This window comes from Phalacrocorax carbo, chromosome 3 (assembly GCF_963921805.1).
Source record: "Phalacrocorax carbo chromosome 3, bPhaCar2.1, whole genome shotgun sequence".
Lineage (NCBI taxonomy): Eukaryota > Metazoa > Chordata > Aves > Suliformes > Phalacrocoracidae > Phalacrocorax > Phalacrocorax carbo.
Window position 1 is genome coordinate 1627813 of NC_087515.1, and position 15080 is coordinate 1642892.

Below are 15080 nucleotides of genomic sequence, written 5' to 3' on the forward strand. Positions count from 1 at the left end.
AAGAGCGAGAAGAACAAGAGAGAAGAACAAGAACCTGCCCATGCCCTCTTTCTAAGAGGGGCTGTCCTTGGGGAGGGGACAGCCAGCCCATGCTCTAACCTACGTGCCAAGGGATGCTTATGCATTTTGCCTGAGAGAGCGCACGGACAAAGGGTACAAACGAGCTAAGGCCCTGTGTGGAGTCGCCTAGTGTTTTAAAGCACCAAGGCTGCACAAACATCCCCCCTCCCCGCTGGGATTTAGTTAATTTATTTAATGATGCACAAAAGAATACAGCCCCCATCTTCCCCAGGCTGTGTTAAATCTTCAAAGCTGATGGATTTTGCTTAAGGGAGTAACACTTTTCAGAACCGAAGTGGTTTTTAGGGCTCCCAATATAGCTTTGTTTCCCTCTTGTACTTCAATTGTGTCATCAATGCTCGCAGTAACATACATTCTGATGGAAAGCAATTGCCAAGGCTGGCAACTGGCTGTGAGCCACTGCGAGACAGAACGTGATCTTTGGTCTGAAGCGGTGCTACCATTCGTTCATCCGCCCTCCTGTTCATCCACCTCCAGACATAGCCCTTCAAGCATCCCTTAAAACTTTGGAGCATCTTGGCAATTCTCTGCGTGAAAATCAGCCAGTAATTTTTAAAAGACACTGGTATCTTCCTAGACGTCAGGCCCGGGGATTGTCAAAACCCAAGCAACGGTAGTCACATATAGCGTTTTATTGCTGCTACTAATAAATCCATCATCACGAATTAAAATATTTAATGTGTAAGGATGTTGGCAAAATAAAAAGAATGTGGGTGTGGTTTTGTCAAAGCAAATGCAGCACCGCAGGTACGTGCCTTTACACAGGATTTCAGAGTCCGTGAGGTTATTTTTAGCCAACCTTGACTTAACGTTCATCAGTCATTGTCCACCCCGTTGCGGGTAGCTGTTTAGCACGCTGCTGGCTTTGCTGTCTCCCTCCCCTCCGCTCTCCTCCTCGTTTCAGGTTATGCCAGCTTCTCCTCAAAGTTTTAAAACTTATCAGCTGCCTCACATTTCTTGCATTTGAAAACAAGGCTGAAAAACCCATGGAAGCCACACTACTCTGCCAGAGAGGCTGGTCGGATTCCTGACCCTTGTCCGTGTCCCGTAACTCTCTCTGGCAAGAGTCAGCTTTACCTTTGAGCCTCACGCTGCGAAGGCTGTTAGTGTCTGGGCCGCTTCCTTCTAAAGTACATATTTGTGGTTGTTGGCTGTGCTTAAATTAATGCATTTCACTTGAACCACAAAGAACTCACACTGTATATTTTGCTTCCCTAATCATTATTTGGCATTATAAAAGAAGATATAATTTATACTGCAATAAAAAAAAAAAACCCAGGGTATTGATTTGAGCTTCCATTAAGCACATGTCTGTGCAAGAACCAACGTTACCGTTCCTTCCAAGTTTGAGCTTTTCTTCTAACTGTGAAGAGGACCAAGGAATCAAAACAACTACAGAAAAACAGGCAATGCCAACAGTCGCTCATTTGGCAGTACAGGACGTTGCTGTGGGCTTCCTGGGGTTTTTTTATACTGCACCTGCTCATCCAAGGTGGCAATATTTACCGCGAGATTTTGAGAACCTATCGTTCTAATGAAGGACGGTGTTCATAACCGAACTGTGGACCGAAAAGCACCGAGCAAGACGTTCGTGAGACGACCTGACGGTAGTTACCAACCTCTGTTTCCACTTCCCTCCCTGCCGATTAGCCTAACAAGCAAGGACGTGGCACTGCGCTCTGAGAGCTTCGAAAGGAAAAGGAGGACGAGGGACTTCACCAAGCAACGAAAAAAATCCAAACCGTTAAAATAAAAAAGCGTAATTTTGAGGAAAATGCGAGTCTTGCTTCTTTAAAAAAAAAACAACTTGTGATGTGAATTGTAAATGAATGCTCATTCTAAGTTGTTTGCGCTCCGTGTCGTCCGCCCAAAGCCTATGCACCATCTAAGTACTATCTGAAAGAGTCGGAGAGAGAGTTTAAAAAAGTACACGAGCCGTGGGCTGCTCCTTTGCAGAGAAATGCATTTTTTTGCAACAAGTATGTGTTTTCTTCAGGCTAAGATAATTTTTGTAATTAGGAGGACACAAGTATTAGTGATTGCAAAAGATTCCACAAAACCCAACTACACTGTAGTCTTCTCAGTTCAGTCTCCCTGCTTAGAAGATGATGGCAGAAATCGGGGAAATAAAGAATTGTGATTCTTCTAGATTGTGCTTGTCCTAGCAAGGTTGGACGGGATGATCCCTGAGGTCCCTTCCAACCTGGGATTCTGGGATTGTGATTCTGGTCACGTCTCAGGTCATGTTCAACACGAGCTGAACATGCCATGGCTACTATAAAACCGCTAGATCTGATTACCATTAGTATATTAATATAGCATTAGTATACATTAATATATTTCCCCTCTCAGGAAGGAAGACAAATTTTGAGAGAAGCCCTCGCTCTACTGAAATGCAGATACAACTGAGTGCAGATCATACTCATTTCTTAGCTGTTAAAATAAATATCTGAGTTTCTAAAGAAAGGGCTAAAAACCTGACAGCATTCTGGAATGGCAAGGTAACAGAGCCTTAAATAAAAGGTGGCAGAGAAACAGGGACAGTCAAAAATAGGAGTAAATGCGAGTGGTTTCTAAACCCTCAAAGACAACAAATTTATACCTAATACCACATTCATGTTTTCACAGTAACGTTCTTCTAACAGATGGCTGCTGCTTGAGCCATAATTGTCTTTCTTTAAAGACAATTTGAGACACTTATATCAACACAGCACGGTGTAGAGGAGGTCATCCAAATTTGGTCCCCTTTAGAAACATCCAACTATGTGGCATGTTATTAATTGTTACGGGACAGAGATGCAATGTTGCTAACTTTTGTACTTTTTCACTGAAAATGCTGTAGTACGTACTGTTTCGCCTATAAAAAGCTGTTTCTTGGAACAAAGTGTTTATGTGACAATCTCATTTTTAAATAAGAGTGCAGGCAGACACACTCGTGTGGTAATGCTACATGTTAAAATACAACGAAAAATTAATAACATATTTCTAGGGCCTAACATTTTCCTACACTAGCAAGTTCTAAGATTGGTTGCTTTTCAAGACTGTGTGGAGCTACTACAGCAAAATCAATCAAAGAACAGGTAAGGCTACAAATACAGCCTTCTTGGGGCCTTTTAGGCAGAAGTGCCAAAACCTGGTGAGTGTTATTTCGTGCACTAAGAAGTTATGCAAAAGTTGTCGCCTTTGGCCCACCGTGATTTCTGAGTGAGGAAAGTTTTAATGCCTCAGAGGATGTGGCTTCTGTTCAACACTTCTGGAGAGCAAACGAACACAAGGCAGCGGGTATTATGTCTGGGAAAGGACCTCCAGACAGGTGTCTCAGTTCTTTTTGTTTACAATATTTTCATCTTAAGAAACTGTCATCTCGTCTCAGAGAGACAAGCATCCTTTTGAAACAAAGAACGACTTCATTTCCCTGACTCACTGGCAAAACCCGAACGTGGCTGAAGTGGCAGACTTGACTGCGAGTGAAACCGAGTCACAGTTCTCTTTGGAACATTGATTCAAACCATAAGCAAGCCAGGAAGTCCAGGCAAAGCTGTAAATCAGATTCTGATCCCATCAACATCAGAGCCACAATTCAATACTTCAGCCTGCGTAACTGATAATACAATGGGGACCGTCCTCCTTAAATGGCAAAAGAAGCGTGTTTTCCAGCAGAAATCTTCACAGCATGCCCGCGATACGGACAGGGCTCTGTAACATTGCTAAGACGAGACTGCTTTCCAAGGTATAATGTTTAAGGGTTTTGGTTTTGTTGCTGTTTGAAGTTTTTCAAACTCTTACGGCTTCATTTGTGATCTTGGACCTGTGAAGGGTAATAGGTTGGAAGAGAATCATCGCAGACAGACAACTCTTCAGTTGAAAGCTTCAGGTCAGCCCGCATCGTGCCGGACTCATCCTTCAGTGCCGTGCAGTTTCTCAGCTGCAGTTCTTTGGTGAAGCAGAACTCAATCTGACCAATCGTTTGTGCTTTTTCACCCTGGAAAAATGAGGGATGAGATCAGCTTGATGGGGAGAAGAAAATAAATCAATTCTTCAGATACCTTGCCTTAACTATAGAATACAGTAGCGCTTATTTGTATATTTGTCACTTGAAAAATGTGAAGGAGTCAGGTTCCAGAGGCATCCACTCGGAACAGCTTATAGTACGTACTTGTCTTGAAGGGGCAAGCAGACAAGGAAATGCATTCCACTAACATAATTCAGTAACAATCTGGGGAATTGGCCTAACTAGTGAGTCTCATTATGAAATGCCGTGGCACAGGTTCCCTTAGCATTTACAAAATCTGCACAGTACACAGAAGCTGTTCACCTTAATGATGAGCTCTGCCTGAACTCTGTGAGTACTGAAGGGCGTGCGTGACCTGAAAGCCACCTTTCACCAACTCTTTTGTTGCAGGAGGGGAATTGAGGCAAAGAAAATTCTCCAAAAAGGAGAAGAGAAACCTGGCTTTATAGTAGCTTTTAGTGAAAAGAATACAGAAGCAAGCTGTCAGCAGTAGCAGAAATGTAATTTTTGGACTACAGGACAGACTAGGAAGAAAAATATTGGTCAGGAATACGGCAGGCAAGGCAGAAAATAAATTGGTTCTGAAACCACTAAGCCAGACAAAAATATATGTACAAGTCAGAAGTAACTACTGTGGTGGGATATTTTGTTGTTGTTGCTTTGGTTTTGGCTTTTTCTTTTTTTCTTTCCTTGTTTTGGGTTTGGGGGTTTTGTTGTTGGGGGTTTATTGGGTTTTGGGGGGTTTGTTTGTTTGGTTTAAAGAGACTTAAGAACACAGCACGCCCGTAATACATTCTGAACATCAAAGTACCTCCATAATGCGCTTCAGGCATTGACAAGGCTGGAACTCTGAAAAGGGCTATCTTTAAATAACTGGGGTGTACTTTTCCTGTTCTATTACCCATGAGCTTCAGCTGTTAAGCACAGGAGACTCAAGCTGCAAATGACTTTCACTCAGTTTGGGCAGTATCGCAATTGCACTAAAAGCAATGGCAGAACTACGGCGAACAGAGCTAGAAACTGGCATTTGTGTTAGCTCTGTGTTTCTTCAACATCAAGAGGTGGGTGAGTGTGCAACCCACGTTCAACTCATATTCCTTTGTTGCTTAAAGTAACTTAAAAATACATTTTTAAAATATTGTAACCTAGAATTCTCCTTCACTTGAAGAAACATGTGAGTATAAAAACCTCAGGGCACTACTAAAGCAAATGAGGTGACAACACACACGCTGTTAAACTCCCAACAGCAACTGTATCTTGGCATGTTTTAATAAATTGTCATCTGTGCACGGGCAATAACTCTGCCAAGTGTTTTGTAGTAATCCACTTTTATCAAGCTGAGATAATAAGGAACCACTTACAAGAGGGAGAGCTATCTTGTGGGTTTGGGTTTTTGTTTTCTTTTTGAATAAAAGCAGAGTAACCTAGCTGAAAAAGGAAAGAAACAACTATGCCGCCTACCCACATAATCGTTCAGAATACTACTGGGTTCCTTCAGGGGCATTTGGCTCAGGTACGGTGACCTGCATTTTATGCTACAGCCCGCTGTCTCCGTGTACCACGTTCTCTACTGCATCGCAATTCACAGTACAATCGTTGGCAAGGAAAAGTAGAAAAAAATGGAAATTTTAGACACTGTTGGTTCGAAAGGAAAGACTATAGTCATCGTGAACCACGATGAGGCTCAAAATGCCTTTTTATACCTCTTTAGGATCTGAGCAGCTTTATTTCTGAAGGACTCTGCCCATTGAGTAATGTCTCCATGCAGAACACGTGAGCCAGGCCCAGTGAAGGGAAGACTGCTGTTAACAGGCAGTACCCTTGCCGAGGCTGACAGTCACTGGCTCCGTTCAGCTCGCTCTTGTTGCTTCTAGTGATTTGCTAAATGGCACTTAAGCTTTAGCAGGAGGAGCGGGAAGTACTCAGCTACAGCAATACCTCCAGCGTAGTGGACAGAGCATTCACACAAGAGATGTGGGTTCAAATCTGTGCTCTTCCTAGAAAGGTTGGACTAGATGATCCCTGAGGTCCCTTCCAGCCTGGGATTCTGGGGTTTTAAGATAGAGACCTTTAAAACCCAGTGCTCCATTTTCTGGGTTAGTATACTAACAGCAAAGTTACTAGGGAAAGGATGGACACTTCCCCCACTAACAATATTAATGCAAATTAATTAAAACAAAATTAAGAAAAGGCTGTGGCAAGAGTAGCATGAGCTGAACTCGGTGGTGCCAGTATGTACACAATGTTCTTATGAACTCAACTCCAAGAATCAAGCAGTATCTAATCTGCAAAGAGCTCTACACACAAGGAACACCCAGACCTAACTTTCACCATGCTGAAGATTTTTCACTCTATTTTTGCTTTTGTTTTGTGATTAAAAAAAAGTGCTCTTGAAAATTAATTTTAAAAATTGGTTTTTGTTTGGTTGGTTTTCTGTTTGATTTTTGGCTTTGGGGGTTTGGGGAGCATGCGTTTATTTGAAGTTTTTACCTTTTCTGGAAGAAGACATTGGATCTTTGGCGTTACACCATAAAATTTTGTAAGAGCTTCCTTTATGGCAGTCATCTGAAAAATTAAAAAGCTTATTAATTTAAGTCACGAGTGCATCTTCCAACAGCTCCCACACTTGTTAAGTTCACAAAAAAGTTTAGATAAAGCACAACCTTGAAGAAATATATAATTAAAAAAAGATCACTTATTCTCTAGAAATTACTTGACTCCTGCTGAAAAAATACACGTACAAGATTTTGTTTTATAAAAGATTGCCTCTTACCTGGTAATATGAACTGCTTGGCTTTATCCCAGCTTTCAGGAGACAACTGAAACAAAGATAAAACATTTTTCCACGGTTTCTGTACGCAAACATTACTTTGTAATCTTTAGATAAACAGATAATCTTAGTGAGAACTCGGCAAGCGTTACAGCAATGGGGCGCAAGGGAAACTTGTCCTCCGTCCTCTGGCAGGCCTAGGAAAGGCTCCCCTTTTCTGAAAGGCCACTTCCCATCCAACTCGGCAGGGTCAGGAAGAACCCTCTCCCCCACCTTAATCCGAGGAGATGGGAGAGTCAAGTCTTAGGAGAGTCAAGTCTTCCGTCACAGCTAGGGGTAGGGGCAATATTATTGTTATTTGCTGGACCGTCAGAATGCGCCCTCGAGTGCCAGGTAGGGCATGCAGTTTAATTGCCTCCTTACCCCTGCCCTGAGCCATACCCCTGTGCTCCGGCCACCAGGAGGGAACGGACACAGGCTTATGAGGCTGCTCTAGGCACCCTCATGTTCTAACACAGGGCTGGCTTGCTGGGGTAGGAGGTGCACCGCACACCGGGAGAGGGACGTGGTGCACGGAGCTGGATCGACATCAACGTCGGGGCAGAAATGTGTCCTAATGAATCTGTTTCTGAAGAGGAAGGGTTGTTCACTTAAGAGAAACAAGGTAACTCTCAAGAACCTCTAGCCTATATTCCCCTTCCTTTAGATTCAGTCCTGAGGGAAGTCCACCATTCCAAGCTGACAACAAGACTCAGGACCCAATAGGTGCAGAGTCTCTAAGTCCCAGCTGCTTCTGTAAGGGGTGGGAATGTTCAGCGTCTTGCAGGATTTAATCCATGAACGCTGGTATTGCTCAACCCTTCCAAGGTCAGGTTCTGCACAGGGGAGATTTAAACCTGTCGACTGAAGGTCTAGCTGTTTGTCATAGTTATTTGACACCGGACATAAGGAGGCCAATAAAATAGATTACATTCTGTTATTCTTACAGGAGCCTGCATGATGCCCTCTTTTTAATAATTCTGTTTTTGGAAACAATCTTTTAATCACTAACACTACTTTTTCTCATTCAAGTATAAATGAAGTATAATGAGAACATTAGTGGTCTTTATTCTTTTCAGTAAAGATTCATTTAACTATGTTAATTTTTACAGTGGAGAATATGCTCTGAGCAATTAATTTCAACATATTTCAGTCTCACTTCTTTTTTGGTGTTACACATGCTGATATAGTCACATAATCAGTCACTGTGCCATATGTAAAGTGTTTTAGTCACACCATCACAGCTTTTAGGCAATTGACTTAGATGTTATTCATTTTAACACTACATATGACATGCTTTTAAGCCCTGTGCCTAGAAAAATCTAAGTTTTACAAGACACCTATAAAAATAGGACTGGGGGTGGGAGAAAGACGTATTTCCTTTGTGCATGTGCGAAGTGAATGAGACTTTGTTAGGAGACTGCTTGGACAAGACACTGACGGAACATGAACAAGATTTTTTTTTAAAAGATATATTTCTAGATGCAAAAGAACTTACTTCCTCTCTCAGATACTGTCGTGTTATACAAAGAGACAATTCATGGTCAACAAATCCGAGTCAAACGTTCTCCCACCCATACCAAGCACTGATCAGGAAAGGACTTTGGCTTTCTGGCATTCACCTGCAGCCAGAACATGTACATGCAGTGCTTGGATAAGCTACAGAATTCACAGAATCCCAGGCTGGAAGGGACCTCAGGGACCGTCTAGTCCAACCTTTCTAGGAAGAGCCCACCCTAGACAAGATGGCCCAGCACCCTGTCCAGCCGGCTCTTGAAGGTGCCCAACGTGGCCGAGTCAACCCCTTCCCTGGGGAGATTATTCCAGTGGTGACTGTCCTCACTGTGGGATAATCTCCCCAGGGAAGTGGGGGGATTCCCATCAAGATTTTGTATGTGGAATGGCCAGTGCTTTGGAACCATGAGGAGGAATCAGCCCCTAGGACAAAGCAAGAGTGTCACGTCAGGGTTGCTTGAAAGGACAGCAGAGGGCTGCCTGCGGTGACTGACCACCACCCTTCAGGACATCCTCTCTTGCTGTAACCTCTCAGCCCTTTCCCAGGATGTTCTGCAGGATTCTGTCTGCAGCTTGTCCTCTCCTCTGAGCAGACCACCCTCTTTTCTAAAAACAAGTGTCTGAGCCTCAGTATGACTCAGAAGTTTGGGGGTTTTTGTCACTTGATTTAGAAGTTTGCAGGTACCACAGCTTTTGGTAGCGAGATATAGCTGATAGAGCTTCTCAAAATTTACTGGTTCACATTGTCTAAAATGATGCCGTGAAGAACGCTGCTGGCTCACCAGACTCCGAAGTGACCAGAGACATGCTTTTCAGAGTAAACAACCCTTCCTCTGAACTCCAGCACTAAAAACTAATTTATGCTAATACTCATTTCCCCTCTGCCATCAGATTTTTAGACCTTGTTTTATTAGGCCAGATTTGAAACGTTCACAAACTTCTTGAAATAAGAGGCAGATTACCGAGTTCATTTACATACCTGTTAAGATCAACGTGCTGGTAGAGTTCTAAGGCTTTACCAAAGTATTTCTTCTGAGAATTAAGGACCTGAAGCGTGGCTGCACAAGTGCCATGTTTCTCCCACTCATGTTTCCTATAGGAGAAAAGCAAAATTTAAGTTCCAGAAAACATTATTTGCAGATATATATGTGCTGCACAAGCTAGCCAATATACTTAAATCAAGTACCTGAAAGGCTACATGTGTGAAGTAAGACGCTGCACCCAAAAAATACTGCACGTGCGAAAAGCAAACCCAAGAAAGACCACTCCCACCATTTCAATTACAGCAACTTCTATATATTTTTTTAGTAGAATCATTTACCGAGAGATTTTGGACCTATCAGGAGAGTAAGGAAGAAGCCCAAGTCCCTCATTATGGTTTGTAACATCAGGCTGAGGGAAAATTCTTTCAGACAATAACTCGTGTTAAAAATATATAAATCAGTTGGCCTTAATATTGGCATCGGCACGAGAGAGACTTTTTAAATTAATGTAAGAGCTGTAGAAGATAAAGGAGAGGACGGTCTAGTGGCTGGGATATTAGTATGGACCCGGGACATTCAGAATCAGTGTTATGTTTTCCTAGAAATTACGTATATGAATTTGGGCAAAAGTCATTTATAGCTCAGCCCTTCATGTGCTATTGCACCAAAGGGATAACACTCCTCTCTCCCCACCCTCCCCCCCACCATCAACTACCTTTCTAAGGCTGGACATTGAAGGGGAGGAGAAAAGCTGACTAAGGGAACTTTGTCGCAAGAGCGTGACAAAACTTGACTGAGCCCAAAGTGCTGTTCGGGTGTTTCTTTAGGTTAAGTTAGCCCAAACAGTTCAGGTGTTTGGTTTTTTCAGCTGTCTCCTTTGAATCAGCTTGCTTTTGAAATAATTAAATGAAGGCATTTATGAAGTGAACATGTATCGTGCTCCTATGGTACAAAGGTCTGTCCGTGTATTACAGACATGTCTGGAGGTCAGAACGGGAAGAATTTGCATAGAAAATGAATACTTCTAAACTTTGTCTAAGTTTTAGTGGAGCCTTTTATGTCAAATGTACTTTGAAAGCACTAAAAATCTTTCAGAACTGAAGAGGCTAACCCTTATTTTGGGTGGAACAGTGAAACTGCACAGGCTGCTAAGACAAGACTCTTGCCTCAACTTTTACTTTGCCCTGTGGCAGTACTTTCATTGGCCTGCTCTCAAGTCTTGCTTCTGTTAAACCATCAGGTCTTCTAATACCATGGAACAGAGTGCAAAAGAAAGCAGTTCTTGCAATTTTATGGCAGACAAACTCAAAAAGGACAAAAAATGGGGCAAAGATCAAAATAAATTTATATCCGTTCTAACGTCTACTGAAAGACTAAATAGCGTAATCTTTAATAAGACCACCTGTAGATTTGGGGGTGGGGGGGAAGGGGTCTTCTTTATTATTCCTTTCTTTTCAAATTTTCACAAGCTGCTTATATTAATAGCAGTCAATTCAGCAGATGTACACAAAAAAAGTGATCTAATCACAAATTCCTGCCACTACCACAGCATTCCCTGACCTTATGATGCCTGAAGTACCTCACCGGAAAGCAAAGAAGCACAAGGACAACTACTATTCACTTGAAAGCCTGCCTTTCAATGGTCCATTCATATTAAAAAATTCAGATTTTTCTTAAGGAATGAAAACTTTAAAAGAAGTTATGTTTGTATCTAGAGAAATTCGTACACTCCTTCTGAAGAGAGAACGAATACAGCAACTGTGGCGTCAAGAAATCTGAGGCGGGGGAGATGATTTTCACTGTACGTTCCCAAATTTAGCCTTGTAGAGAGCTCTCATCTTGGCTGTAACACTCAGCTCGACTGCATGTCAAGTGAATTGTATACTGCCTGGAGGAGTCCACTTTACAGGGGCCAAAGAGCAGATTTCCCAACAAGGGATTTGAGATTACTGATGAGAAAAGAGGCCACAATTGTAAAGAAAATGGAAACTCTTTTAGGGGTAAATTTAGCAAGAGATATTGAGCGGTTAGCTTGGCCCAGAAGCAGACAATTCTCAAATTCAAAGGGCTACTGGAACAGCAATAAGCTGGAGGCAAGGTTTTGCATGTAGAATGACAATTTTTCTTTAGAGAATATACATGTGCATGTACATAAAACTAATGGCAAAGTGTTTTGCCTGTCTTTTGAAGGGTTTGAGTAGTACTTGTACTTAGGTGTCCTGCTGTTTCTACAAAGGAGGCAGAAATAGAGGGCCAAAGGTCTGATGGTGGTCGAGAAGCATATTATTGCCAGCATGGAACTGCTGTTGGAGTGGTTTGGTCCAGTTTGCACTGATCACAGGGCCCAGCATATGGCGCTGCGGGGATCCCGAGTGAACACCCACAGAGCTACACGCAGACAGTGCCCATGCATCATCAGCTGCAGCAAGCCCAAAATACCCAGGCCCAAGTTTTTTATTCAGTCCCGTGAGCTTCTAGAATGGAGAGCTACTTCAGAGTCACTATAAATCAATTACTGGAACTTTAAGATGACACTCTTGACAGTGTTACTTTATTTTGCAGCACGGCCACGTGAGAAAAACTACGGATGCAGATAGCTAATTCTGACCATTCGGCATAGGCATATGAAATTTCACCTTCACCTCTTCCATTTAAATGCCAACTGAAGCAGCTCGGAAATGAAGGAGCTGAAAATACCAGGGAATAGCATAAAACAATCTCTTTAGAAATCAAAAGAATTAACGCCTCAGTGCTATTCGCTGAGACACATCACCCTTCACCTAGACCACAACGAGACAAGATAATTCTCCTTGAGCCTCAGCTCGCAGCTGGGTGGCACGAGGATACGAAACATAGCTGCCTGTATTCGTGAAGGCCACCCACCCTTCTGTACCTCTTGTGGCAGTAGCACAGGGCACCTACACCGGCTGGCAAGAACTTTGCGGAACATTTTTTCCTCCTTGCAGGACACAAGTACTTTGGCAGGCGCACAGGAGTGGCGCTTACAGCACTAGATTGGGTTCCACTATATAACTTGTCCTTCTCCACTATCTTCTCTATGGTGCTGCTAAGAATCAATGCTACACTTGTATACCTCAAAGCTCAGGCCTACAAGTGAAGTCTTGGGGGCTGCAGAAATGCAAAGGAATGGAATTGGTACAGCTCAGCAGTGTGGAAAGGAAGCTGAACCTCACGGAGATTTTGCTTCCCGTTATGTACAAGGACACAGTTCCCCCAACCACGAAGTCACGGAGATGTGACGGAAAGTCAGGAGCATATCAGGTGGGTCCCAGGATTATAGAAACCATCCAGCTGGAACACTGGCTCATTATTAGGGTAGGAACAAAGGTCCGTAAAGCACAGCTCCAAGTACTGCCCACAAAATGGAGCCAATTAGGGACACCCAGGTGTCCCACGGGCTAAACACTGACTCATTCTTCTGTATCATATGCATAAACCAATCCTGAAGGGAATTCTCTTGGTCTAGAAATTTTTATTTGGTCCAAAAAATTATTAACTACTATAAAAGGGATGGTTTCAGTTAATAAATTTTGAAATGCAAAGCACACATAACTGGCAATCACAGTTCGTAAGCTCACAAGGTAAACAAAGAAGTGCAATTACCCTTACAGAAGCACCCGCAGCCATCCTAAAATCGCCCGGAAGATTTCTTACCTCCCCTTTTAAGCCAGTGCTACAGCTAGAGGTAAAGCCAGGAAGAAACATACTACACAATTATAGCAGTCTTGGAAAAACCCTGATGTGATATGCTAAGATATTCAATATCCATTTGGCTGGTCACTGCTCATGCTCTTTACCCAATTAATATGAAAATTGTGAAGAGTTAGTTTTACTTTCAGATTCTTATTTCTGCTGTATTGGGATTTTTACACCACAGAGCGTTGTTTTTTGGTTTGGGATTTTTTTTTTTAAATTTTGAAGTAAATACAGTGTTTTAACTTAAGGGGTACCTACAATGGGATCTTACTGGGAATTCTGAGACAAGTGGCTAGGATGGTCCAATGCATCCTATTTTTCCATTTCCTCCTCAGTGAGAAAGCCCGAAAAGAAAGGTCTCTCAAAGCCAGCAACACAGTGAAGCTAGCTATGAAAAGAGGCCTGGAAGCAGCTCCTGCAGCTAGCTGTGACACCCCAGGAGTGCTACTGCTATTCAGATTTAATGTGTCAACAGCAGCAAAGGGAGGAAACACATTCTCTCTCTTTCTGTTTCATTTCTCCAAAACCTCTGCCATAGCCCTCTCTTCAACAGGTGCATTTTGCAGGTGCTCTAACAGGAAAACAGATTTTGTAAACAAATCCTATAAAATACACTGCTTTCAGCGGCCTCCTGGACGCTGCTTCTCATGCACAACTTCTCACCTGAAGAACTACTAACTCGGATTTTTATATAAAATAATATCCAAAATACTTTATAGGGGTTTTTTTTGTACTCACCAGAACTGGGTGCGATTCGGAGACGAATGAAGCACATCAGGCCAATAACGTCTCATGTCTGACAGAAGATCCTAAAAATACCACAGTTAATAAATGCAGCTACAGGGTTGAAAAGCTATTTCTTACACAGTTTACATACATTGATACATTTTCTAAAACTGAAGCCTCATCTTTCAACATCCTCAACTGAAACATTTACTTGCAGAAAAGGAAAAGGTCTTTTTCCCCAATATTCTGAAAATGCTCTTGTTGGAGGTAACAGGTAGGTGCAACTACCTAAATATCTGAGTGTACTCATACTGACACACTGCCTCAAAGTAAGATTTTCTGTCAGCTGTCCCTGCAGAAGTTGCTCAATCATGCAGCTTTTCACACTTGTTGGCTCAAGCCCCCTATTGCCCGTTTACAATGCCTTTGAAGGAAATATGGAATATTTTTTTTTTAATTTAAAAGAAAGAAGTACTAATGCCCTGCGAGAAAATGCACAGTAAAATGTACTCTGAACTCATATTTTCTGTGTTCTGGCTTTGCAGTAGAAAATGGAAGAGAGAACATGGACTGACTGTACCTCCTTTTCACAGGTACTTTTTGCCACTGCTTTGTTCTCTAGATTTTTTTAAGGAGGATGTGGCTGAACGAGTCAAACCACATGCCTACAAAAAGTAGGAAGAGCTGCTAATGATCACAAGCACTGCAACTTCAGGTAGTACCAGAAGCACCTAATGAATTTGTGGAGTCATTAAAAGCACATACCTGTCGACAAACATCAAGAGTGATACATTATAAGCTACAGATTTTGCATATAGGATGTGCAAAATTAATTACACTCAGCTCTGCTTGGGATGAATGTTTTTGTTTTAAATAAATACCTTAATCTCGGTGACATTGAAATGCCACGTCCTGTTACACTCTTCAGTTTTGTCAGGCCTAGGGAAGCAAAATAAAAGTGAAAAAAAAAATCTAACTCACTAACGGTAACTACTAGTGTTCTATTCTACATTAGCCTGAATTTTAAATATGCAACATTATAGCTGGGGACTTTATTTAAAAATGTAAGTAACCCATCAGCATCTACAGTGTTTTAGAAGTAAAACTTAAAGACGTTAATTATGGTCAAAACATTTCCGATGCAGAGGCTCTTCACTACTCCCTCCAGCCCCTCTCACTCCGTGTAAAAGACAAACAGGGGGAATAAATAATATGGAATCGTCTTGCACATGATGTC

General features: G+C 42.2%; 1 protein-coding gene across 5 annotated transcripts in view; it reads right to left on the bottom strand.

Moving 5' to 3' along the window:
* Nucleotides 1-698: 698 nt before the first annotated feature.
* Nucleotides 699-15080, bottom strand: part of RNASET2 (ribonuclease T2) — a 30948-nt gene continuing 16566 nt past the window's right edge. For all 5 annotated transcript variants that reach the window (XM_064445567.1, XM_064445565.1, XM_064445564.1 and 2 more), the window contains exons 5-10: nucleotides 14725-14782; nucleotides 13856-13926; nucleotides 9397-9510; nucleotides 6867-6912; nucleotides 6584-6658; nucleotides 699-4063 (exon numbers count right to left, since the gene is read on the bottom strand). In XM_064445567.1, coding sequence (XP_064301637.1) covers nucleotides 3872-4063; nucleotides 6584-6658; nucleotides 6867-6912; nucleotides 9397-9510; nucleotides 13856-13926; nucleotides 14725-14782 — 556 coding nt within the window. In that variant the 3' untranslated portion in view covers nucleotides 699-3871. The remainder of the gene's footprint in view (nucleotides 4064-6583; nucleotides 6659-6866; nucleotides 6913-9396; nucleotides 9511-13855; nucleotides 13927-14724; nucleotides 14783-15080) is intronic.